The sequence below is a fragment of the Pestalotiopsis fici genome (genome assembly GCF_000516985.1).
Source record: "Pestalotiopsis fici W106-1 unplaced genomic scaffold PFICI_Scf_3, whole genome shotgun sequence".
NCBI lineage: Eukaryota > Fungi > Ascomycota > Sordariomycetes > Amphisphaeriales > Sporocadaceae > Pestalotiopsis > Pestalotiopsis fici.
The window spans coordinates 5,876,915-5,902,690 of NW_006917093.1; the positions used below are offsets into that span (position 1 = coordinate 5,876,915).

General features: G+C 50.6%; 7 protein-coding genes across 7 annotated transcripts; 4 read left to right on the plus strand and 3 right to left on the minus strand.

Annotated features, from left to right (window-relative positions):
- Window positions 1–1,602: 1,602 nt before the first annotated feature.
- On the plus strand, window positions 1,603–4,241 carry PFICI_05888 (uncharacterized protein; the record flags this gene model as incomplete). Its single annotated transcript, XM_007834469.1, has 3 exons — window positions 1,603–1,771; window positions 1,992–4,044; window positions 4,103–4,241. 3 exons carry the CDS (start codon window positions 1,603–1,605, stop codon window positions 4,239–4,241), a joined length of 2,361 nt encoding a protein of 786 aa, XP_007832660.1.
- Window positions 4,242–5,827: 1,586 nt separating this feature from the next.
- PFICI_05889 (uncharacterized protein) lies at window positions 5,828–7,174 on the plus strand (the record flags this gene model as incomplete). The annotated part of the gene is made up of 3 exons (XM_007834470.1): window positions 5,828–6,304; window positions 6,390–6,413; window positions 6,524–7,174. 3 exons carry the CDS (start codon window positions 5,828–5,830, stop codon window positions 7,172–7,174), a joined length of 1,152 nt encoding a protein of 383 aa, XP_007832661.1.
- Window positions 7,175–7,658: 484 nt separating this feature from the next.
- On the minus strand, window positions 7,659–8,981 carry PFICI_05890 (uncharacterized protein; the record flags this gene model as incomplete). The annotated part of the gene is made up of 1 exon (XM_007834471.1): window positions 7,659–8,981. One exon carries the CDS (start codon window positions 8,979–8,981, stop codon window positions 7,659–7,661), a length of 1,323 nt encoding a protein of 440 aa, XP_007832662.1.
- Window positions 8,982–12,570: 3,589 nt separating this feature from the next.
- PFICI_05891 (uncharacterized protein) lies at window positions 12,571–14,609 on the plus strand (the record flags this gene model as incomplete). Its single annotated transcript, XM_007834472.1, has 3 exons — window positions 12,571–14,213; window positions 14,275–14,306; window positions 14,428–14,609. The coding sequence occupies 3 exons, from the start codon at window positions 12,571–12,573 to the stop codon at window positions 14,607–14,609; spliced, it is 1,857 nt and encodes a 618-aa protein (XP_007832663.1).
- A 1,138-nt stretch (window positions 14,610–15,747) lies between these two features.
- On the minus strand, window positions 15,748–19,040 carry PFICI_05892 (uncharacterized protein; the record flags this gene model as incomplete). Its single annotated transcript, XM_007834473.1, has 2 exons — window positions 15,748–16,300; window positions 16,366–19,040. The coding sequence occupies 2 exons, from the start codon at window positions 19,038–19,040 to the stop codon at window positions 15,748–15,750; spliced, it is 3,228 nt and encodes a 1,075-aa protein (XP_007832664.1).
- A 2,032-nt stretch (window positions 19,041–21,072) lies between these two features.
- PFICI_05893 (uncharacterized protein) lies at window positions 21,073–23,903 on the plus strand (the record flags this gene model as incomplete). Its single annotated transcript, XM_007834474.1, has 3 exons — window positions 21,073–21,732; window positions 21,827–23,779; window positions 23,841–23,903. 3 exons carry the CDS (start codon window positions 21,073–21,075, stop codon window positions 23,901–23,903), a joined length of 2,676 nt encoding a protein of 891 aa, XP_007832665.1.
- Window positions 23,904–24,770: 867 nt separating this feature from the next.
- PFICI_05894 (uncharacterized protein) lies at window positions 24,771–25,184 on the minus strand (the record flags this gene model as incomplete). Its single annotated transcript, XM_007834475.1, has 1 exon — window positions 24,771–25,184. The coding sequence occupies one exon, from the start codon at window positions 25,182–25,184 to the stop codon at window positions 24,771–24,773; it is 414 nt and encodes a 137-aa protein (XP_007832666.1).
- Window positions 25,185–25,776: the final 592 nt, after the last annotated feature.

A 25,776-nucleotide genomic window follows, 5' to 3' on the forward strand; every position in this document is an offset into this window, starting at 1 on the left:
TCTACGAGCTAAGTACTGGGTCAAAATGAACATTGAAGGTTGACTGGCATTCAAGTTACAACCCAGTTCTGGTGTTGGTTGTCTACATGTTGGTAGGTGTAGTGCGGGCATCCTATGTGCGTGTGCTGTCCGCTTCGGTTGCTTGGGCAGTGTGCCTTGTTTTTCTTCTTCTTTTTTTCTTTCTTAATTTTCCCTTTCTTCCTGTTGTTCCGTAAAGGGTCTGTCGTCCCTTTGAAGGTACGTACATGTTGCTATTCGCACGTTCCAGCCAAAAAGGCAGCCCCACCTTGAGCCCAGAATCGCGGCCACCCCCCAGGAACTGCCTACCTTAAGGCAGCCTAGCTTCTTCGTTGTCGCATCCCAAAGCAACGACAGTTCACATTGATCACCCCCCATCCACACCCAGCCCACCACCTATTCTCGGCGTCCATCAGCACTTTACGCGTCGCAGCATCAAATTCACAGTGCTAAATGCGAGTTGGCCGCATCCAAGCCCCCCCAAGGCGATTCGCACTGTTTTGCGTTCCTGGCATAGTTGCACCACGTTCCGTCGCCTAGCCATCGCCCATCGGCTGTCCATCGCGCTCACGAAACTCTTGAACCCCCCCGCCAGTTACCCCACCCCAGGTGGTCTTGCACGTTGACAGCTCCGTACAAGCCGTCATCCTCCCCCCCCCGCCGTGAATCGCGAATCGTACTGGGTAAGCCTCCGTTTCCTTCAGTCCGCTGCAATTTGAACCCAAAGTACCGCCCCTGCGCGCACTGTGCATTCTCCCTTCCCAGGTCCTTGTTGTGCTGAGCTGTTCTGCTGTGCAAAGGCGTACGTACATACACTGGCTGCGCTGCGCTGCGCTGGCCACACTGCACTGGCTTTCTGTCGAGCTGCGAGCAACGCCAGCCAGGCCACTCCCCTCCCCCCTCCCCCCTCCCCCCTCCCCCTCCCAAAACCCGCCGCCGCTCTTTCCCTCCCTCTCTCTCAACCCAAGGTTTTGTCCCTCCTTCCCCTCCTTTTTTTTTTTCCCATTTTCCATTTCTCATCATCTAAGAACCCCTCCAACCCAGAGTCAAAATACACATTCGCGCATTGCGACAACCCGCTCACTTGCGCCGACTCTCAGCAGCCGTGCGCCCTTCTCGGATACCTTGTGTATCGAGAATAATATCTGGCTTAGGCCACTATCTTTTAATCACAGCTCATTCCATGACCCGCATATCGATACAAATGACCAACCACATACAGTTCAGTCAAGAAGACACACTTTAAATCCCACGGGAGCGCGTGTGCGAGCGAGCGAGCGAGGAGAGACAGCGAGAGACAGACACACGGAGACAGTGAGAGAGAGGCAATTCCCACACTTTTCAGCAGCAGAGCAGCACTGCACTTCCCCCCCAATCCCGGACGATACTCAACTATCGCTCTGTGAGCACGCATTTGCCCGCCAATTGCGACGAGAATCGGATCAGCCAAGCACCTGATTTCCAGCGTGCGCCACCGATTTTGAACTCAAGTCACCACACAGCATTGCAAAAGAATCAGCCAGTGTGTCTGATTGCTCCCCTTCTTCCACACAAAAGGGACAGAGACTCAACGACCTGCCCGAGATGCCTGCTGCCAATGTAGCCGTCGCTCCTGCGACATCAGTCGCATCCACACCAACCAATAGGAAATCCTCAGTTGCTACCGGATCACAGCCTGAGAGGAAGTACAAGTGCCAGTTCTGCGCCAGGGCTTTCAGTCGAAGTGAGCACAGGAGCCGCCACGAGCGATCACGTAAGTTGTCACCGTCATTTCTTAAAAAACGTCACTTTAACGACGACCCCTCCTGCCTCCACTAAACTTGGGATTGAGTTACGTGAAATCGTTTCATTACCCCTCAACACCATGAGGAGTAGTACGCGACGCGATTCTCTCGTACCCCACCACGTTGGAGATTGCTGCAAATCTTCTAGTCATTGTCACGGGCATCATGCTGACAAGTTCGATTTTTCAGACACCAAGGAGCGCCCTTTTAAATGTATGAAGTGTCGCAGTACATTTGTGCGCCGTGATCTGCTTTTGCGTCATGACCGGACTGTTCATGCAAAGGATGGAGGTGTCCCTCTTCACAGCGACGGGAAGCGACGTGCCGGCCCCAAGGCTCCTCGTGCCGTCAGTGGCCCTTCAAAGTCATCCATTGCGCTAGACAATGCCACACTCGAACAGTTGGAAGCCAGTAGCGAAGGCAATTTCGACGTCGAGACGGCTGCCATGTTGATTACCGATCTTCAGCATAAGACTGCCATGCGACACAGTGGCCTGCCGTTCGATGCAGCTCCGGGAATGTCAGGAATGGCATATGCGCAGAATGATTCGCCAATGATGGATGCATCAGCCAGCTTTTCATCACAGCCGATGCCTGACGCACTACCTCGAGGAGATGTTCCTTGGGACGCCTTCTTGACGGAACCTAACCCCAAGGCCCATTCTGTGATTTCTTCTGGTTCCTTTAGCGATCAACAGTCTCTTGCTTCTGTGAGTATTCCAAACATCCAGCCGCTCGCAATGGGCCAGAGCCTGGAACTCATTACTGACATCTATAAGGCCGCCAATTCTAAGGCTCCTCAAGTACTGAACGACGATGAGCGGAACATGATCTTGGACAACATTCGAATTCATGACAGTGAACGGGCAATTCCAGACGGTTTCCGAGTTCCTAACCTGGCTTCTTTGAATCGCTACCTGTCGACGTACTTCAACCTGTTTCATCATCATCTGCCGTTCTTGCACCCTGCATCCTTCAAGCCCACCGAAGTCTCGCCAGCACTCCTTCTCGCTGTTTTGTCTATCGGTGCACTCTATGCCTTTGATCAGGATCAAGCCTACCTAATGCACATTGGATCCAAGGTTCTGGTCAACCAGTTCCTGCAGAACAAGGAAAACTTCAGCTCCCGGAAATGCCCCTTGTGGACCATGCAGAGCTCTTTGCTGAATATGATCTTCGCGAGCTGGAGTGGCGACGCGAAGGGCTTGGAGTGGGCTTGCTCAATCAAGAGTCTCCTTGCCAACATGGTTGCCGGCAACAGTTACGAGCTCAAGCTCCGAACAGATTCTCGCGGTGGAGTGCAACCTACTCGTGCTGAGTGGGTCGAAGATGAAGGCTGCCGTCGTACCTACTATGCAGTCTACATCTTCTTTGGCTTACTCACAATGACGTACAACCATACACCAGCCATCAGCTTCAACGAGTTTGAGGAGCTACAACTCCCATCATCAGAGGGACTCTGGAACTCCAAAGTTACAGACGAGGAAGCATGGCAAGAACAGCTGAAGGCTTCACCGAGTGTGACATTCATGGAAGCACATGACAACCTTTTCCAAGGTGAGGCATTGAAATACAGTGCTTTTGCTACGCGTGTCATGATCAACGCTCTGTTTCTGGAGGTGTGGTACCACAAGCGCAGTCCCGAGGCTTTGCAGGATGTCGTGACTGAGTACAAGCTCAGACTCGCTCTGGAGACCTGGGAGAAATCCTTAGATCTCTGTGAACCTGAAGCCGACACGGTACCGCTGAGTGCGCCATACAAGGGCCATCCCCTTATCTTCAACGCCAGAGCCATGTTTCGCAATGCACGTGCACGTCTTGAGGTTGATCTCAAGACGGTGCAGGAAGCTCTGCGTTACCACGATCCTTACGAAGTAGCCGCGACCATGTCGGCCGCCCGTGACCGCGTTCGACGGTCTGGCGAGATGCTCAAGGTCATTGAAGAGTGTTATAACTGCATCGAGACCGCTATTCGCCAGGGAGTGCGCTGGGTCGCTCGCACCTCTCCAACCAACTGGAGTGTCGAGCACCCTCTTTGTGGCATGGATTTGATGATCATCCTTACTTTGTGGCTCTACCGTCTGGAACATGACGAGGAGCCTGCATCTGAGGAGGAAGGAGCCATGTACATGAAGATTCGCGCTTTGTTCGAGAACGACTCGGAGAATCCTCTTACGTCTCAGCTGAGCTCTGTTGTCGCAAATTTGTGGGGAGCAATCCTCTCCGAGGTGGTCGTCTGGGGGTAAGTCGAATCACGTAAAGACGTTCACAAGGTACAAAATGACTGACAACTAATTTAGCATCACCCGACTCATGGGCGAGTCCTTCCACCTTCATGCTCAAGCCCTCATCGGTTATGTGGACGATGTTGAGGTGTCTTCCAATGTGTCGACACCGTCAATGATCTCCCAGGGAGCTGACGAGGATAGCGTGTACTAAAAACATTGATGAGACCACGATTCCATTTGTTTTCAGTTTGTGTTTGGTTCTATTTCCTTAAGGGTGATGGTGGATTCCTTTGGCATATACCTCGTGCTTCGTCCCTTGTTGGTTTCTGGTCGGTCAGGCGCCAAAGGGGGGCTTAAACGGAGTTTGCGATCTCATTGGAGTTTCCTTGTTTGATGCGTCTCTGCATTCTGCTCACTTGGTAATAAGAGGGAGGCTCGGCTCGGTCAGCGGCCTAGGCTCTCGATGACACAAACGGTGGAGGGGAAATATCAGCGCCGTATGCGCACTTAATGTGTGAAGCAAATGGTGGCTGGTCCATTTTCGGAATTCCTTTCCCCCACTCTGTTGTTACTAGCTACGGCATCAACTGTTTTTTCTGTTTGCTTTTATTATTGCTGTTGTTGTTTTTTCCTCGCATTTCACACCGTTTTTTTTTTTCCCCCAGATACCTTGTTCGAGTTACTACGCATCACCCGTTTCCTTGTTTTTTTTTTGTTGGTATGCATTTCCTTGTCCTCCTCAATCGCCCACCAAGCCAGGTTTGGTCGGATCCCCCTTAATGCGATAGACGGCATATACGAAATGGAAATTGGACACAAGCCTGGTGGCTTCGGCGTGAGGGGGGAAATAGCGCGAACCAGATTGATTCCTCTAATTAGTCTGCTGGGATTTTGGTGCCTTTCTGACTGTATAGATACATTGCGCCTGAATCACAAACTTCTTCTCTCCATTGAATAGATTTTGCTCTGTTGGCTGAACGATCAAGTGTTTTGTTACCATATTAGCCAACGACATCGATTAACATACTGTGTTGAATTGAACAGCTATTTGCCCAGGTGGAATGGCAGCTTCTGCTCCAGGATCCAGCTTTATAGAAATTTCGTAGGGCGACCAACTAGTTACTACTCATGGGCAAAAAGTCTTGGCCATCATGTAGTTGAAATCCTTGATATGGACTGTGATGATAGACACATTGACTTGAAAATATGCACAGTGTTTCATTACTCTTGCTTTTTCCTCTCCAGCAGCAGGGTGTGTAACGTCTTACCGCGCAACCACCTCGAAACAATTCCCCCCCCCCTTTCTTTCTTTCTTTCTTTTCACGACGAAGAAACGATCCCAATGGTACAAGCCATATCAACAGGGTCACCCTGAACTTTCACTGGGTGGGGTTGATAGCTTTGCATGAGATGAGCGTTGGCTATCTTTTTGTGTTCCGCTCGGCAGGACAAATAATGTACTGTCCGTAGCCAAGGCAGAAGAAGGATAAGAAAGGCCACCTACCATCGTATTTTCTTCTTCCCGGCTCTAGTGTTTGCCGACGGAAATTTGCATCTGGTTTCGAAATTGTGGCCGAAGTGCCTTCATCTGTTGCCCACTGGATGGAGGACGGTTGATTTGACTGAGCCGCGCGGGCTTTAGGATATGCTGCTACTACCCGAAACACGACAGGTGTGATGATCTCCTCCCCTCGACGTGTGCGCTCCATCCCGCCCCAATCGCCACCATATTGACCTCCGCAGTAAGTCAGCTGCTTGTTCTTCTTTACTGTATCAATGCTCGCGACGCTATCCACAATGAAACGAAGAAGGAAATTTGCAGCGCTTTGGTTGATCCTGTCATTTTTTGCCTCTATGCCCCAAACCCTGGCCGACTGTGAATGTGGCTACTCGATCATTACTAGCGGCGGCGGCGACGACGACGACAATACACAAGTTTTCACCAACCTCCTCGAAGCGGATTTCATACATATCGATTACGTGGGGGAGGGCGCAACGAGGAATGACTGGGCGACACAAACATATAATATGAGCTCCCAGGCGGCACGAGGGTCCTACGGAGAGTCTTTTGTAGCCACCGGGGTCCAGAACGACTTGGTCAAGGATGCAAACCTCTGGACCAACGACGATACAGACGGAGACAATGTAGGACTGAGGCTAATGGTCCGGAGTGAAACTGTCAACGGAATGATTCAAGGGGGCCAGGTTGCGACGACTGCTGGAGACTACTTCTGGGGCAGTTATCGTGCCAGTATAAAAGTCACTGCAGTACAGGTAAGTGGCCGACAGACTTTCGGCACTCCATGGCCCAGGATACGATCTTGAGGGCACGGCGCTGACTTAAGTACCTCAAACATAGGGAACATGCAGTGCTTTCTTCTGGGTGAGGCTCACCTCTTTCTTCCTCCCTTCATCGACACTGGTCAGCTTGCGTGAAGGAGAAGAGGTTGTGGGCGATCAAGAGTAACAGCTAGCTCACTAATCACTACTCAGTATTTCAACGATACGCAAGAAATCGACCTTGAATTCCTCTCCAAGGACTTCAGTGCCTCGGGCTCGCACTATCCAGTAAACCTAGTTTTACAGTCGCCGCGCTCCAGATCTGCAGGCTACGACGCCTCAGGGACGGGCACCTTTATCAATGCAAGCCTGCCCTTTGACCCAACGGCCGACTTTCACGAATACAGATTTGACTTCCTCGCCGGGCGAGTACTCTTCTACGCCGACGGAGATTTGCTGGCCACCATGGACGACAGCACGGGCGCCGTGCCCAAATCCTCTGGCAATCTCATACTCAGTCATTGGAGCAACGGCAACGCCGAGTGGAGCGGCGGACCACCGAATCAGGACGCTGCCAGTATCGTGCGCTACGTCAAGGCATACTATAATGCGTCCTCACCGGCACGGCGCAACGCCGCGGCCGCCCGGTGCGTGGACCCGACTGCCTCTGCCGCTGTCTGCGCGGTTCCCGAGGGCAATGCAACCTTTTTCTTCATGTATCAGGACAATATGACGGCGGGTCAGGCTGGGGCAGACGGTAATACTGATAGCGGTGCAACGGCATGGGTTCGGCGAGGTAATGGTTCATCCGTGGCGTTTTCCATTGCCCTACTCGCTTTCATGTGGGTTTGCGGATTGATTTGACGAGGACATGAAGTGTCATGATGAAGGGAACTTTGGGAAGCTATCGGGAGCCACACGATTTATGATGTTTGGAATATCTGGCTTGGTCCAGGAAAGATTTTGGTTAGCTCGGCATCTCTAGGTACTAAGCAGGGCTTGGTTGAGACTGATGTTCCGGGTCACACATGTCTTGTAATTTGTTTCTGGATATGATACAATTTGGGTAAAGTGTAATTTCAATGCAAACGTGATTTATTGGACGACAATCCAAGACGCAGACCTCACCAAAAAAAAAAAGAGGAAGACACCAAGACGGACCAAAGAGATCCAAAAGTAAGCTCCTCCGTGAAAGAGAGAAGTGAAGAAGAAGAAAAGCTTCATTGGCCGAGAACAAGGTATATACAGTGAATGATCCAGAAGCTGCTGCTGAAAAAAAGAAATTGGGATCATGTACGCAGAAACATGAAAAGGAAAATGGATACCGCAAGACAGAAGATCGGGCATGTCACTTGGCGTTGGCAAACTTCTGCTTGAGGAGTGACTGCCATTTCCTGAACCCATCAAAAGCCGACCTTCTCCGTTCCCTGGTCCCGGCTGAGGGCGTAGGGGCTGGCGGCGCCTGCGGCTGCTCTTTCTGGACCACCTTCTGCTGCTCATTCGTAGCCGCAGCCGCGCTATTACTAGTCGAGGCTGTCGAGCTGACACCGCCGAGCGTCACGGTCAGCAACGAAGGTGCACCGTCAAAGACACTTCCGGACTGGTCACCGCCGCTCGAGGGACCGACATCATCGTAGGGGAAGGCGTAGCCCCTGAGATCTGTGTTGGTCTCGTGGCAGATTCGCGAGTAGTGGTTCGTGATGGCATTCTGATAGTAATTGCTCACTTGCTCTCCCTCGGGCTGCTGCGAGTTGATCAGCAACGTGGAGCGATTGAAGGCGGCGGCGAGTCGAGCACCAATGGCGCCCATCTCGGCCACATTATCCTGGTAGTTGCCAAAGGGTCCGGTGCTGCATGAGAATATGTCGGCAGAAGACGGCTGAGCAAAGGATCCAACACCATCAAAAGTGAGATTCCCACTGACGACTTTACCAGTCACATTACCCCACTGGGCTTGCGTATTGACCGTCAAGGTCTCGGACGAGTATTTCTGCCATACAGAGTCGACATATGACTGATAGTATCCATTGAACAGGCTATTGTTCATTACGATGCCACTGTTGGGGCTCAGCGCACGCAAGTTGGAACCACCCGGCGCCTTCACGATGAGCTGGCTCCAGCCGGCGTGATCGCTATTATCCTGAGCTATCAGCTTGGTGCAGACAGCATCGAGGCCACCAGACGCCAATCCTGTCACGGACTGGACAGCACCACTCTCATTGAGCAGATTGAGCGCAATAGGTAAGCTGACAAAGTCGACGTAGCTGATGTTTACAAAGAGCTGATATTCATTGAAGGTGAACTCGCAGAATCCCCAGAACAGGTTGTAGTTGGGATCGCTAGGGTTGGTGACGCTGGGCTCAACGAGGGCCGGGCCTGGGTTCACGAGAAAGGTGAGCTTGCCGTTTAGGCAGAACCAGATGCGACCTCCGGCGATGCGTGGGATGGTCACAGTCGTCGTTGATCCCGGGGCTCCAAGAGATATGGCACAATCAACGGCCAGAGGCTGAAGTGTCGCTGAAGGCGATACTGGGTTGTAGACAGTCTGGCCGTCGGCTTGTATGAGGAGTGGGACATTATTCTGGTTCAAGTCCAGCCCAGTAATGTAAGCAAATGCATTTGAAGAAGTCGTGTTGTTCTTCAATGCTATCTGCACAGTAGAGTTCGTCATGTTGCCGATTCAACCCCCCAGGAAAACAACGTATACAGACAATGGGGTTTCAATGCTGCTCGGAGGTGAGTTGCATGACTTGCTGGGAGGGGAACCAGGAGTATAGACTGACTTTTTATCTATTCGGGAACCAGTGCAAAGATTCATCACATTTCCTGAAAGAGGAAAAAAAAGAAAAAGAATAAAGAAAAAAAAAAACAAAAAAAAACAAATAATGATCAGATGTCGCTAACGAATATGAATCATTACTAGGAAACCCCGGATTCTGGTACTTGGCTCGTGACCTCGGAGACGTCTTATGGGCAGCAGGAGAACGCGCTGCTGTAGAAGCAGTACGTAAAAACAAAGGAAGACGAGTATTGATTGCGATAGCTCAGCCACCTGCAAACCTGCCAATACCCTTGTGAGCCAGGAGCGTGATGTACGATGGGGCCCAGTACGGCCGACGGGATTGCAGTGGACAAAACAATTGGCATACAGACAAGAGACAGACGCGTCGTATGTCTACCCTAGAGAACGGGTGCAGGTAAGGAGATCTTTGAAGTCATAGTCCCCGGTGGACCCCGGCCGACCTAGCCCATACACTTCACTACGTACCTATATACAGGCTTGGAAATGTTGTAGTGTATGTAGCAGCCAGGCTGGGTGGGTGGATGTCTAGTCCTTGCTTTGTGGCATTGACGCTCGTCTATCGTGCCAAGATCTGAAAGATCGAGAGCGTCAGGCATTGATGGCGAGTCACGCTGTCCATGACATACATGTTGGCCGAGTCCCGAGAAGCGAGACCGCCGCCCGGCCGTACCTACAGTATAAGAGGCCCCTTGACTACCTCAAATAGGCATTGTGGCGTTGTAGGAAAAGCAGTCAGGATGGGCTTTGGGATAGCTTTGGGGCAGCTTGGAAAAGGCTATTTGCTGTTGACATAGTCCACAAGACCCCAAAGGGATCGTCGCAGCCAACTCATATGCTCCAGTTGTTGCATTACTTCTACTCTTGTGTGTGGTGGACCTTGGACGGGAGGGGAAGAAGAAGAAAAACCAAGCAGTCTGTCAAGTCCAAAAAAGCTGCCGCTCGTCTGTCTACCTAGCAACCTAGTTAGCTAGGTAGGCTACCCAACAAGCAAAGCTAGCTAAAAGGTACAATTTGTGGGAATCTTGGAAAATGACGTCTCGTGCTATTCGCATAACCAGGACCTACAGTAGGGCCGCCGCTACCTATTGTAACCCAGCGCAGGGCTATTCAGCAGGCTTGTGAGTGGAGCCTCTCTTTTGATTCCCCGTGGTCATGTTCGTTCTGCTACCTTCGACGACGACGACGACGACGACGACAACAACAACAACAACGAACTGTTGCTAAATTGGTCCCATCCAGTATACACGCGCTCATGAATTGTCTCAGCTGCCTGCATATTGACAACTGACTGGAGGCTAATAGGGACGAAAGAAGCGGCCATGATTCAATATTGTCCATGCTTGTGACTACTGCTGCTATTCCGAGGTTGACAAACCAGCCATGTACATTCCGTTGCAGGGTAAGTAGTTATGTACGTAGCGCATTTCTGTGCCGTCTCATGCTAGAACTCGGACTTGCGTGGCTCTGGCAACGTGACTGATGAGTAGACAGCTTGTGCAACTGCAGAGTATTTGGTTCTCCTTTTCTTTCCCTTTACCTCGAGCGTGTTATTCTCAGGTCTCTGCAAGGTTGAGTAAGCAAGCAAGAGATCAAGTAGGCAAGAATTCCCAAAGATTCGGCCACTGAGGCTCTTCTCCGTTACACCCTCCGCTTCCAATCCGACTGGTTGGCTGCAATGTCGACCACCTGACGGCCCGTTTGACCGGATAGGGGTGTTGAGGACTTGAACGATCGGACGAATTGAGCACGAATACTACCTGGCTACCAGACTTGGGGTTCGTCAGGTGTAGTCTTTGGAGAAGCTCTGGCAAATCTATCGGGTATGCAGATCAAGAAGAAATGGCCCCAACTCTACCTACATTTGACACTTTTGTCCCCCCCTCCCCAACCCCAAGCTTTACCCCAGCTTTTCCCCAGCTCGGCGTAGTTGACAAGTGCGTCAGCAAATCATCACGAGTTGTTATCGCCAGACCAACCACTACACAACAACCATAGACATGCTTTGGAAGAGTCCTAGCAAGTTGCATAGTTTCACCCCTTTCCTTTCCTTTTGCTCTTCTTTTCTTCTTATTTTCTTTAGTATTGGGCCTGGAGCATAGTTTGGATGCTGTGGGCGTCCCAATCTTGATTGCCACCATGTTGACTGTCACTCACTCACAAGTGTGCAGTTCTATTCGGTCCCCTCGCGAATGCCTGTTGCCCGAACAATGACATATACACACTGCCCTATCCCGCTCATGCAATGAGCTTGAACCGAACCCCAACATCTGGCGAAATAAACATCCCAGTATTGAACATGGTATAGACCAACTATCATTATTCGATCACGAAGGCGAAAAGGCAAGAACATATGACATGAATATCAGAGGGTTTTCTTTGGGCTTGACACGCGCATTAGGCATCGTCCATTGCACAAAACAAACACGGTATTCTGATCGTAGGCCATCTCAACACAGTCTTAATACCAACTTGATATTCCTCTTCTTGGGACCATGTCGAGAGCGCCTCCACTCAAGAATCCAGATGCGATGGATACTATTTCGTCGATGTGCGTCGACTATAGCTAAGATGTTTTGCCATTGACTGTACAATTCACTCTTGCTAGATAATGTGCCCATAATAAAGGCTGCTGAGAGCACAATCGCGCAGTCGAGCAGGCTTAGGGGATCCGTGGATGAACTTGATTAAGATCATTAATAAGAGATGTCAAGTCTGGCAGATGACGAAACACATGTTGCCAATGGAACAAGGCAATCTAACCATTGGCTTCGAGCTCCATCTCCAGCTTCAGCTACGGCTGCGGCTTCTCAATGCTGGCTGGTGACAGTCTTGGTTTAAACCAAGAAGTCTTGTTTTTTTTTTTTAAAAAAAAAAAATAATAACAATTGTCGCAGTATTTGCCCAAGTAATGAAGACACCCTGCATGCAGGACTGAGACATTACAAGTGGGCGCTCCAATGTAGCCGCCTATATTTGATTACACCGTTGGTAGCTTATTGCTAATGTAATTTGTGCAGGCCTAATCACACCCGTGGACACCTCCACGACCCTCTTACGTTATATATACTAGGCATATATATACATACGTGGTGAGTGGGTGTAACCAATATACCTCAGAGGTATGTCGCGAGAAACGAGTATCATATTGGGTGGACCCTGAAGAACAAACGTATTGTCAATCGTTCTTGAGCACACTTGAGGGTGATTGGTTGAGGCTTATGGAAGGTAGGTACTAACAGTAGGTTCGTTCCTATGTCCCCATAGAGACTGGCTGGTTGGCCTAACTAACCCACCCATGAAAAAAAGTGGTGGGGTCGCTAATCGATAAGCATTGCAACAGGGAAAAAAAAAAGTACTGGGCATTGCACGACAAGCCTTTGGCTATCTACCGAGACTTCGACATCTTGCTATTCCGCCCTGCCATTACAAACTCCGACAACCCACAGAGCTGCCCACCATGGCCAAGAAGAGAAAGGCTTCCAGTAATACTACTGAGCCCAAAGGCCCGCGCGAGTACGACCCAAAAGATGCGCGCCTCGGCCCCGTCACGACCTATGAGGATGTCGCCGACGACCAGGAGAAGTACTGGATGGAGCAGGATGCCATCATGTTCAACGACGGACCAAAGTCCAAGAAGCAGCGGCGCGCCGAGGAGGAAGAGGAGTTTCTTGAAGATTCCGAAGAAGAGGTTTTGGCCTACGACCAAGATTCCGACGACGACGACGACGACGACGACGAGCTAGAAGAGCTCGCCCGCAACGCAAAGAAGTTTTCCAAAAAGGCCAAGGCTGCAGACTCAGAGTCTGACGGGGGCGACCGAGAAGAGGAAGACCCGGGCTGGTGGGGTTCGTCCAAGAAGGAATACTACGATGCCGACCAAATACAAACCGAGGCCGATGCGCTCGAGGAGGAGCAGGAGGCGCGGCGTCTGCAAAAGAAGCGACTGGCTAAGATGACAGATGAAGACTTCATCTTCAATGAGGACGAGTGGCTCGCAGAGAAACCAGAGGAGAAGGAGGACGCGGAAGTGGTCACCGAAGTGCTCAAGGATGTCGAGATTCCAGAAGACATGTCGGCCGAGGAAAGGTTACGTATCCTGCAATCTCGATACCCAGAGCTGGAATATTTGGCAGAAGAGCTTCTCGAGCTGCAGCCCTTACTGGTTACACTGCAAAAGGAGGCTGATGGCCAGACGAGGAAATCCGTCGCCACTGTCAAATATCGTGTTCTCGGCTGTTATGTCGCCACGTTGGCCATGTACTTTGCGACTCTGACCTCCCCAGCTCGCGATTCCAACGGCAGTGTCAAGGCCCTCGATCCAGCCGAGCTGCGAGACCACGAAGTCATGGGCACTCTGCTTCAATGTCGTGAGGCGTGGCAGCGTGTAAAGGATTTGAAGGCTCCCAAGCCTGCCGAGATAACAGCAGCCGCCCGGCAACCGGCGGACGAGGACTCGTCATCTGTGGATGACATCACCCTCGCATCGCCAAAGGCTTCCAACGACGTTACCCACACGAATAAGGAAAAGAGAAAAGCCAAGCAAGCGCAGCGCAAAGCCCAGGAGATTGAGGACTCCCTTGCAGATCTGTCGACACTGGTGTCGAAGGCAAAGAAATCGAAGAAGACAAAGACAGAGGCCATTCCCGACGACAATTCAGACTTTGGTGAAGAGGAAACTATGGATTCCAAGGCAGCGGCAGAAAAGGCCGCCCGCAAGAAGAGTCTGCGCTTCTACACCTCCCAGATTGTCCAAAAGGCCAACAAGAGAGCTGGTGCTGGAAGGGACGCGGGTGGTGATATGGATATTCCCTACCGAGAACGACTCAGGGATCGCCAAGCCCGTCTCAATGCTGCCGCGGAGAAACGTGGCCAGAAGGATTCGAAGCACGGCGCTGACCTGGGCGATGACAGCGATGATGAAAATCAGAAAGCTGCTGCAATCAGGGACGACGAAGATGAATATTATGACATGATCGCCGCAAGAAGCAACAAGAAGAAGTCCGAGAAGACCGCAAGAGCAGAAGCATTGGCCGAAGCATCAAAGGCGGACAGGGTTGTAGAGCAAGAGGTCATTGGAGAAGATGGCAAGAGAAAGATCACGTCAGTACTTTTCCTGCGGATATTGGCAAAAGGGCAGAAAAGGATGCTAACTATGATACAGGTATGCCATCGAAAAGAACAAGGGACTTGCACGTAAGTATACTCCTTTCTGTTCTCGACTTCTACTCGGACCAGACCAAGGCTGCGAAAAACATTATCGCAATCTATGTTCCCCATTTGAGAAGGCTCAATTGCTAACGTGTCTTGTTAATAGCCAAGCGGAAGAAGGAGGTCAGGAATTCGCGTGTCAAGAAGCGTATGAAGTATGCAGAGAAGCAGAAGAAGCTCAAATCGATGAAGTCGACGTACTCGGGAGGAGAGGGTCGCGGCGGTTACAAGGGCGAACAGACAGGTATCAAGCCAGGCTTGATCAAGAGTGTCAAGCTATCAAAATAGAGAATCATATAATTCAAGACGAAATACATCAGAAAAATTCCTGGCCTCGTAGGGGCTGGTCACATATCCCATATCACCAGGAGATAGGCACTCACCCTGTTGTCTGTCAAGACATAATCATCAACACTTTGTGGGATAACCGGATGGTGTTTCCATTGCGCAATAATTGCTGGGCTGACAACATACACACAAGTCATAACCTTACAACCCCGACAAAGTATTTAGTGAAGAAGCAATGACGTTAGTTGAAGGTCCTTCTCACCATAAATGATGTCACATTTGGTGGCCCGGTGCGCAACACCTGCGCTGGTCATCTTGAAGAGAAATGACAAGGTGCCGTTGGTGTGGAAGGTCTCGTTATCAATGCACTGTGGACGGAAATGATCCACACGAAATGCCTTGCTTCTGTGTCGGCGATCATGCTGCGTTTGAGCTGCAGGGAACTGCAACCAGAGGATCGCCGTTCTTGGGCCCCCAAAAGAAAAGAAAAAAAGAAAAAAAAGGGAACTATATTCAATATAAAGTTGATTCGCTTTCTTTTCCCTCTCCCTCCACCCTTTACAATACACTTGAATCCTACTCATTTCTAAACAGACCCAGTCTGTCACTCCTTGTTTTTCCTGACACAAACGACGAAATGTCATCGAAGGCGACTAGAAATCATGTTTCCGTACATAGGCATGTTGATACTTGTGAGTGGCGAAATCCTAGTACTGATCATAATTTCTACAATGGGCACCCCGACTAACGTCTGGTCTGCGCAGCGACGAGCGTCTTTGAATCCCACGGCTCGGCCACGAGTCCAGGCGCGCAAGCCGTTGACTCAATAGACGACCAAACTATATGCGATCATAGGGGCAACAGACACAGCAAGGCAGGACCAGGGGAGGACGAAGTGGATGATGATATCGAACAGAATATCAAGGAATATGACCAAGAATATACTGACCAAAGTCACTGAGAAGCATACGGGATTTTGAACAGTTTGATGTGTGAAAATAGATTATTGGGATCTTGGCGGAAGAACAACCCTGGTTATAAAACCCGACAATGTCAAGTGGAAGGATCGTGATGGTTTTGATGCTCGACTATCGACATGAATTAGAGCCGTCGTGTATCAGACAGGCCCATCTGTATGTTACCGCTGTCTTTCTTCCTGCTTCAAAGTGCTCTTCCAATTCTCAACAAACACATCTAGTTCGACATGCACCCGAAGGCCTTTGTCACAGAGTGTACTGTAAACTGATTTCAGCTCCGATGTGTCCATGTCTCGAGCCAGGGTGACAAATGCCTCCATGAAAACGTCTTTTGACCACGGACATCTCTGGATAGCTCGATAGAATACAGATTTCGCTTTGAGCCGCAGCTCTCTCTTTCCGTGACAGTAACGGATGTAGGATATCCAGATGCCGGTGTTATTTTTGCATGTGTTGCTTTCAACAGCTCGTTCAAAGGCTGCACAAGCGGAGTGAGCGTTTCCAGTAGCTATTTCATACCGTATGGCGAAAGCGCGACTGCTGGCACAGTCATTCGCTTTACTGAGGACCGTCTCGTCCAGGATGGAGCGTACTCGATCTTCTATGCCCAGGCGATCCTCGCGCCAGGCGTACAAGCTCAGGAAAATCGTGTTTCTTGGAAATGCTAGAGTATAGCCCTCAACACATTCGCGAAAGAAACCTGGCCTATATGGACTAAACGAAGAAGATAAGCTCGAGCAACGAGAATAAAATTTGTACAATGATCCAAGCACACTTACCCGTGACTGGCATGGTAGTAAAGTAGCTGCGCAGCGAATTGGAACAACGTTTCCTGTGTTTGACTGCCTGCCAAACCTCGTGACGTAAGTTGGGCGGAAAACGTGTTGATATTGGCCACCGCTAACCATACATCCCCTTGTACCCCCGATTGAGATTCCTTGCCGCTCATGCCCGTGACGTATTCCAATAGCGATAGAGCCTCTGTATATGCTTCTGCATCGTCTACAGCTCTTGAAGACAGCATTTGATCCCGATTTCTGGTCAAAAACTCCCTAGTTTGGAGTACTCGAGCCGGAGAGACTGGGTCTTCAGGCGCCTGCCCTCCTGCAGCCAGGCACAGTTGAGCTAGAGCCTTTGTGAGTTGACCATTTTCAAGTTCCATCCAAGTCTGGGAAACGCATAACCGCACTCGATCTTTCATTGTCAATCCTGCCAGCCCCAATGCCGCTGACAAGATGCTTCTTGCGGCATCCTTGTTACTCTTAGAATACTCTGACCTAGCGAAACCGAGGTACAGGTCTACGTGGCTTGAATGATCCTTCAAAAGAGACTTGGCAGTCTTCTTCCTACTGCCGGGGTTGTTGATATGATCAAAAGCAAGATAGTATGTAGCAAGTCCAGCATTTTTGAAGGACACGACTAGCTGCTTTAAGACGTTCGACACCAGACTGTACTGCTCAGGTAGCAGAACCTCTTCGGCCGGTTGCATGAGCCTGAACCAATCTGAGAGAGGAAAGGCCACCTCTACCGTCTTGACGTGGCTCTGCATCTGTGAGGCAAAATCAGGCCGTTTCATATCGGATGAAACGGATTCTTGCTGACGGGTTGGCTTTTGGTCAGTAATGTATGCTTTTTGGCCGCCGTTCATGAATTGGTCTACAAGAATTGATCGAATAGCAGAGCTTGAGCCAAAAACGGGAGGCATTTGACAAAAAACAAGGAATGCATCAAGTATTTGTTGCTGGATTAGTGGCTGTGACGCCCGAGGTGAGATGAATAACAGATCCTCAAAGTCAGAGAACATGACGACACGGTAAGGGTCATCGTCTATGCCATCATCCAAGGTGCGTGCCGGAGCCTTGGCCCCCTCAGCCTTCTGTTTCTCCACGGCTGCCCAGGCCTTATAAGGATCCCTCGTGTGCGGTGGGGTGAAATTGTCATACAATCTGGGCTCCGGTGGCTCTTGTGATTCCTGGTTGCTCTCGTAGGAAGCCCAGCCCTGCGCATCCTGCTCTCCGATACGCGGCACCTCGCTTTCCCAGAAATTGCGAAAGCTTGACAAGGCCGCATCGGGGGGTCCGTCTACCAAATTCAGTGGCCGTTGGAAGTGAAGCTCGAGCATAGCCTGCCACACTGCCGTCGCCAACTCTGCATAACCAGAATCTGCAATGAACTGGAGTGCTCTTGAGAAAACAATGACCAGCTGGCTGTAGAGCACCTGTCTGCCTGGATCCAAGTTCTCCCTGGCGAGCTCGGATTTAATCCAGCTTAATCTCTGGACGTAACTCTGTTTGATGCTTTGGTACGAGAATTCGGGCAGATTAGACTGCTGGAAAGCCATAAAGGCCGTCCAGACTTGGAAGTCGTTTCCATGAGTTGTCATCAACTCTTGCCATCGCTGACTGGCAGTCTTGTTGTCCCAGATCTTCTCCCCCTCCAGCATGATGCGGAGGCGCAACTCGGTCACACGATCGGAAGACTGGCAGTGCCTCATGGCCTTTTCAAGCATTGAAAGCTTGATGTCTGCATAACTCTTGATTTCGGCTTGCGTGGGATTGCGGTCATTGGAACTATGAAGGTCGCGAAGTACATCTTGATGCTCTACAAGCTCAATCCAGGAAGAAACGTCCGATGGGTCATCCTTGATCCGTGCAGTCAATTGAACGCCCTTTTTCTTGATCGGATCCAGGCATTCAGAAAGGTCATAGTTGGCGGACGAATCGCTGTCATAGGTCTCATCGCTTTCCGAGTCTTGATGCTTTTTGCTCATTCCATGGATAGACCTGTACGATGGTTGTTGATCTTCCGCCAAAGAGATGTCAGACCCAGAGCGGCCACGCTTCTGCTTCTTAATCGGCACAAGAGGTAGAAAGTCCTCTGTTCCGTTGAATGACGCGGACTTATCCTGCCGTACACGCACCAGGTCCCCGGTACCGCGAGCAGATTTGGTGAGGACGCTCATTCGATCCCGACTGAGCTCGGAACCACCCTCACGGTAGCTGCGCAGGAGAAAGACTTCGCGATTTCCATGTGGCTCAGTTCTAAAGAAGGCATCGGACCCAAGCAGTCGACCTCTGCCAAATCTGCGATATGATGGGATCGCATACCGATCATTGCAGCCATAGCGCCTAATTAGCGGATCACCTCGCTTGTCAATGGCGAAAAGCTCATCTTTGGCGCCGCGAGAAGATGGTGCTGGGCGGTGGGATATATCAGACCGGGAGCCCGAGATGTTGTTGTCCTCAGGGCTTTCCGGCGTCGAAGATTGGAAGGCTTCCCTAGAGGATGCGTTATTTTGGCGGTTACGAGATCGTCGCTGATAGCTTTGAGCGCTGGTATCCTCCGTCTGCTGGATCTTCCTGTGGCTCTGTTTCTGTTCCGGGGATGGAGCACGCTCCAGCTTTCTTTTGAACGACCCAAACTTGGGCACGCTCGAAGGCCCCTGAGACGGCATGTTTGGCCTGGATCCTATATTGTAATCATTTCAGCGTATTGCAGATGCCCTGAAGCACGGTGGTTTCCAGTAAAAGATGACATGAATATAAGTCGTTATCGAATAATCAAGCACCTTGGGCACGTGTAGTAGAACGTGCTTGTGCTACGGCGGCTGTGCACAGCTGGCGCTGGAAAAGATGGTGCCATGCATACATAGTACCTACTGCCCGGCCCCCCACCCATGGATTGGATTACCCTGACACAACCCTTACCTACTTGGTACTTACCTCGATTCCGAGACTCTACCTTACTGTGTACTTGAACCATGAGAGAGGCTCGGCTGGTACTTGAGACGCTGTTCCTGCATTGATAGCTCACTTTAGTCTCGAGTGTTTCATGTCAAAACTGGTATAGTGTATCTAGTAAGAGGCAACAACGTCTCGCGCATGGCTGAGGTATTAAGTAAATGCCTGGAGAACATGACATGATGATGCTGAGCTTGGCCAAGTGGTGGTGAGGAGGGTTAGGAAGTGCACCGATGCAATTTATCACCCAGCTTATACTCCTGTGCCTACATTCCTACATTAAGGTTAGGTATGCGTCGTATTGAAATCGGCTGTCATAGCTCTACAGAATAGGCAATGTCTCTTGGGGTCACTGCATACGTGTGCAACGTTATTTGGCTTGGTTGAAAGTTTCGCCTTGCTTTCTCTCTCTGTTGCTAAACCTGCATCTTCATAATCCCGTCACTTTTTGGAAACTTTCAGTCATGTCAAAAAATCCATCTCTAGTGCCTACATGCAGTGGCAGTTGTAGACAACTTAGAATTATCGGCATCTAAATTTCTTTTTTTTTTTTTTTTTTAATACGAAAACAGGCAGGACAACTCCAAGAGAGCCAAGTCTGTACTTATTGCCCGAGTCAAACTGCCTGCCATGGTTCATTGCCCTCCACTGATGCGCGTGCCGCGTCAGATCCATAAATGCTGTGGTGCTCTCAGGGCCAGTGAATGATGTAGTTGAGACAGGTTCAAGTCATTTGGGACCACTGGGGGGGCGCACGAGATATGCAAGTCCTAGCGGTCTCTGCAGCTTAAAGGTCGCTAAAGCGCGCTAAAGCTAGGATGGTGCTTCGATTTCAGGGTCCATCTGTTGACTTTGAGGGCCCGGTGACCATGCCAACTTGACCATTGTTGATCAATCACATGGGTTACCTTACCTTGGATGTACTTGACCTACAAGACCTACATACAGTACATGCTAGTATCAATACACCAATACATTTTAGCTTCTTTGCGTGCTATTTTCCAACAAGGCGATAGAATGTCATTCTATCTTTCTTCTTGCTGACCGCCGTGAAGGATGGGGCAATAATACTCTTTCTTGCATGATCATTCATTGCTCTGCTCGTACGCTCCTTCGTGCCTATCCTCCCACCTTTGTTCGGTGGTTATTGGCGCAGAGCCTCTCGCTTACCTGGACCTACCTACCTGGGTGATCAACAACCTCTTTGAATCTACATACCTGAGGTGACCTCTGTTGTCTCGCATGATACTTGCCTTACCTACATACATTACATACATTGCCAGGCAGGTGAGTAACTACATTCACTCTCTCCCGTGGTAACGGATCAATCTACCTGCCGAAATACCACACCTATACTACACGACGCCGATCCGCTCGGCAACACTGGCCAGACCCCACGCGCGTATAGACAGCACCCTTGCCATTGATGATTCCGGGGCTTCGCTGTTGGCACTTCATTTGAGTCTTGCGTGTGTGACTGACCCGTTGCAGAGGTATCTGCACCTGAACGCGTCGACCTGACGGCCGCCATCGTCTATTCGCCACAAACACGGGCTCTCTTTGGTGCCCCAGTGTGAAGGTGATAGTACAACACCGACAAGCAAGTCCGGCCCTGCTCCGACCCGCGAACGAAAAGTGCGCCGCCAAGCTGCTGTCACGAACCGAGCTGCCCGAACATCCCTCTCGGGCCCCGGTGACGCGGCCCTATGTCACACAAAGAGTCATCAATCTAGAGAGTCTACCACCATGGCCAAGAATTCAGGCGGAGATACGGATGCGGATCCGTATTCTGACATGGCGGCGTCGCAACAATCTGTGGCGTCCCAGCTCAGCGTACCTGCCTCTCCCACATATCATCGCCGTCGCAGTAACATGCGGTCGAGAAGGCAGTCAATGACCGAGCAGGTTCCCGATGAACGGACCGCCCTACTCAAACCTTCGCGGTCTCGCATACGCTTACATAGCCCGAACGGATCCGCTACGCCCAGGAGCCCTCGTATATCGAGGCACCACAGCTACCATGGCGGGGCAGCGGGCTCAAGGCATCACAGCAGAGCTGGCTCATTCAGTCAACGTTTGTTGCACGCCCTCGGAGACAGGCAGGATTCCCTGGTCGAATCCAAAGGCTCCATCTTCGCAGACGAGAGAGTATGGTACGACCAGTTCACCTCAACGGATTGGGTCCACGACAGCATAGCAGATGCCTATAGAGTCAAGGCCTTGCGGTCACGCAAAGGCTTTTGGGGCAAAGTCAACGTGCTCTTTGATGGCGCTCAAGGTTGGATTTTAAGTGCGCTGGTTGGCTTCTTGGTAGCTGTGCTCGCTTATTGTGTCAATGTGGCCGAGACCACCATATTCGATTACAAAGATGGGTATTGCTCAAGGGCATGGTATATTCGGGAAAAGGTGCGCAACTCCCATCAGATATGGTGCCAGCGGGCATGAGTGTTGTCTCTGGCCTTACGGCGTTTTCGTGACTACATACTGACTGGTTATCTAGCTGTGCTGTCCACACGGCCCCTGTACGGATTGGAGAAATTGGTCCGAAGTGCTCGGTGGCCACCCCTTTGGCGACAAGTGGACTGAATTCGGTGTATACCTCATCGCGGTCGTAGCGTTTTCGGTACTTGCTTGTTTACTCACCTTGACCACCAAGACAGTCGTTCCATCAGCTTATCGCATGACTACGCTTGATGAGAACCTGGCAGCAGAACTCTCGGCGGAGATGGACGACAATGAGAACGAGGACGATTCTCGGAATGCGAGCCCACGGGCAAAATCAATCGAGCCCACGGCTCCTCCCATGGTCTACTACTCGGCGGCTGGCAGTGGTGTAGCTGAAGTCCGAGTGATACTTAGCGGTTTTGTGTTGCACGGTTTTCTCGGATTCAAAACGCTCGTCATCAAGTCGGTAGGCTTGATCCTTAGTGTAGCATCCGGCTTGAGTCTCGGCAAAGAAGGCCCCTACGTCCATGTGGCAACTTGTATCGGCAATATCTGCTGTCGTTTATTTGCCAAGTATGACGGGAATGACGGCAAGAGGCGAGAGGTTCTGTCCGCAGCCGCCGCTGCCGGAGTTGTCGTGGCTTTTGGTGCGCCACTCGGTGGTGTCTTATTCGGACTGGAAGAGGTTGCGTACTTCTTCCCGGCAAAGACGCTTTTCCGAACATTCTTTTGTTGCATCACGGCAGCGCTATCCTTGAAGTTCTTGAACCCATATGGCACACATAAGATTGTCATGTTTGAGGTTCGCTACAAGGTTGACTGGCAGTATTTTGAACTTGCAAGCTTCATCTTGGTTGGCATCTTAGGCGGTGCTGCCGGTGCGCTGTTCATCAAGGCTTCGAGAAAGTGGGCTGTCACTTTCCGCAAAATACCAGTCATAAAAAGATACCCGATGGTCGAGGTCGTCTTGGTTGCCTTGGTCACGGCACTTATTGGCTACTGGAATCCACTGACGAAACTCCCAGTCGCCAAGCTGCTTCTGAATCTTGCCGCACCATGCGATGACGAGTCCAGTGACAGTCTGGGGTTGTGCCCCGACGAAATCAGTCAGATACCCAACATTATGCGTCTCTTGCTCGCTGCATTTCTCATCAAGGGTTTCCTCACAATCATCACGTTTGGTATCAAAGTTCCCGCAGGTATCTACGTGCCGTCCATGGTTGTTGGTGGTTTGATGGGGAGGATTGTCGGACACGCAGTCCAGTGGCTCGTGCTGCGATTCCCAGGCTCAAGTCTTTGGGATTCATGCGCAGCGTACGCCCAAGCTACCTGTGTGCAGCCTGGCGTGTACGCCCTCATTGCTGCCGGGTCGACAATGTGCGGTGTCACAAGACTATCCGTCACACTTGCCGTCATCCTATTCGAGCTGACAGGAAGTCTCGATTATGTCCTTCCCTTCTCACTCGCCATCCTTGTGGCCAAGTGGACGGCTGACGCCATAGAGCCGCTGAGCATCTACGATCTCCTGACTGAGATGAACTCGTACCCTTTCCTCAACAATAAACACAAACCAATTTTCACGTCCGATCTTGCCGACATCCTTCCTCGCGTGCGCCGAGAGCGCATCATTGACATCACAAACTCCCCCTTGGTACCTGCCCCGAGCTTGCGTACCAAGCTGGAATTGTTGCACAGAGCTGGCGAATTGGACGGCGGTCTACCAATCCTGCGGGATGGTGTACTCGTGGGGCTCATCCCTGCGCCGGATCTGGAGTACGCTCTTGACAATCTGCCAGATGAGGGTTCTGCATTATGCCTGATGGCCCAGGTGCCCTCCATCGACGATGATGAAGATGACGAAAGAGACCCAACTGACTTTACACCTTATATTGATCCTGCACCTGTCTCTCTAGATATTCGATCTCCCATGGATCTTGTGTATGAGTGTTTCGTCAAGCTTGGTCTTCGGTACATTTGCGTCTTGAAAGACGGCCGGTATGCTGGGATGGTATGTTTCTTACTTCATCAACCTGACACGCGACATGTTTATCTTACTCATCATTCGCCAGACACACAAGAAGCAATTTGTCAAGTACATGCGCGGGCTTGAGGAGAAGGAGCACGCATCATGACCATAGAACTTGGTCGAGAGCATTGGTGCATTTACCATTCGAGAATCTGGTTAATGTCTGCCATCATAACCTGCCACTTACATTTCGGAGGGTCATAGTGGTCGGTCACTGTTTCATTGCATAGAATACTGTCTTGCATTTTTTATTCCCTTTTTTAGAAAGCGAGAGATGTCTACTTTCTTTGATCTGGCAAGCACATGGGCAAGCATCTCTTGGCGCAAAATCTATCTGTTTTTGGTGGATGCTTGAATTCAACAGCGCAAGAGCTGTTCAAGAATCATGTGGGTAGCGGGCATCATAATCTAGCAATGGATCTGCTCGATATGGACCAAAAGCCGACCAAATTGGATGAGCAATGCCCCCAATGTGCTTGTGGAACGAATTGACCATTCTCATTGACAATTGGTGCGCCGCTGTGATAACAATACAAGCTTTGGTTCAGTCCATTGCAAATGTTGCTACGCGTAATCATCGGAGACAGCAAATGGGCCATTTCTTATTTGATAGAATAGCCCCCATACCACAAGTAAGCGCCGGCACAAGCCAAGGATAATGTTGCCGGCAGCAGGTTCATCTCGATGACGCTCCAAACCCACAAACAGCCGAGCGGTGGAGCTTGCTTCATGACAGCCAGATAAGTGTACGTGTTTGAGATATACACAAGGTAGCAGCCACAAGAGATACTGGTGACGAAGAAGATGGCTTGCCGCAGTGGGGCTTGATACTGGTCTGGCAGGCCATTCACCAATTTCTGAGAAGAGGGATGTGGGTGAAGAAAGAACATGAGAAAGTAGAATACTGAGAGCATATAGTCTCAGCCGGAGAAAATCATGCGGGATACATGCAGAAAAACATGGCACGTATGAATTAGGGGTTCGGGGTCTTCTTACCAAAGATTGCTGTGGCTGTTCGAGAAATGATCTGTACCCATGACAGTTGAACAGCATACTGGTGCTGGACTAGCACGTCCAAGGTGAAGTGCAGCATGGACAAGCTGATGGACCACAGTAAGACATCGAGTACGCGCTCCGCGGTAGGCGAAAGCCCTGCTGTTTCCTCCCCGTCATTGTCATTTTCATCCTCATCGTCGGCGTCCTCGCCGTCTTGTTGCACCTCGGGCGCGAGCGGCTTCCCGTCGAGCTTTCGCTGCCTCAGGTCGGCTTGCTCAAAGAGCTTTCGTTCCTGCGCGAGCTCGAGAAGCGTCTTGCCCGACGGGCCGGATCGATCGGGCTGGGAAAGTGGTATCTGGGCGGCCTTGCGTTCTCTGCGTGTCTGGACCATGTTGAAGGTGGCGCAAAGGCACAGAGAAGAATTCGTCGGCGATCAATGTTTTGATATGAATGGGTAGATTGGTACGTAGGTGGGCAGAAACTAGCATGGTCCAGTTCTGGAGCAAAATAAAGCTTCTGGTAGATCAGCGCTGACATCTCCAGGGGACCTTCATCCCGGTAGAAGTGGGGTCCAGGGGCCCGGAGGTCCATCAAATCTCAAAAGACATAATATTTTAGAGTTAAAAGCAGTAACCCCTCCAACCATCAACGATGCCTAATACGTGTGCAGAATTGCACCTGAGGATACTTATCATTACATACATACCTAGGTATGTCTCACATTGGATAATATTCAAAAACTTTCGGCATTGCTATTTGGCTCTTTACATGGCGGTAGCATTTTTGAATGATCTCTCTCTCTCTCTCTCTCTCTTCGTCTTTTCTAGGAAATCAGAGGTATTTACTTGACGACTAATGTACCCATGAGTAATATCATATCTACACCGTCATTTGTGCTTCACTAGAAGCGATAAGCTAAGGTACATTCATAACTATAACCAAGAGACCAGTTATTAGTGCTATTTTCCCACGATCCGATTTGA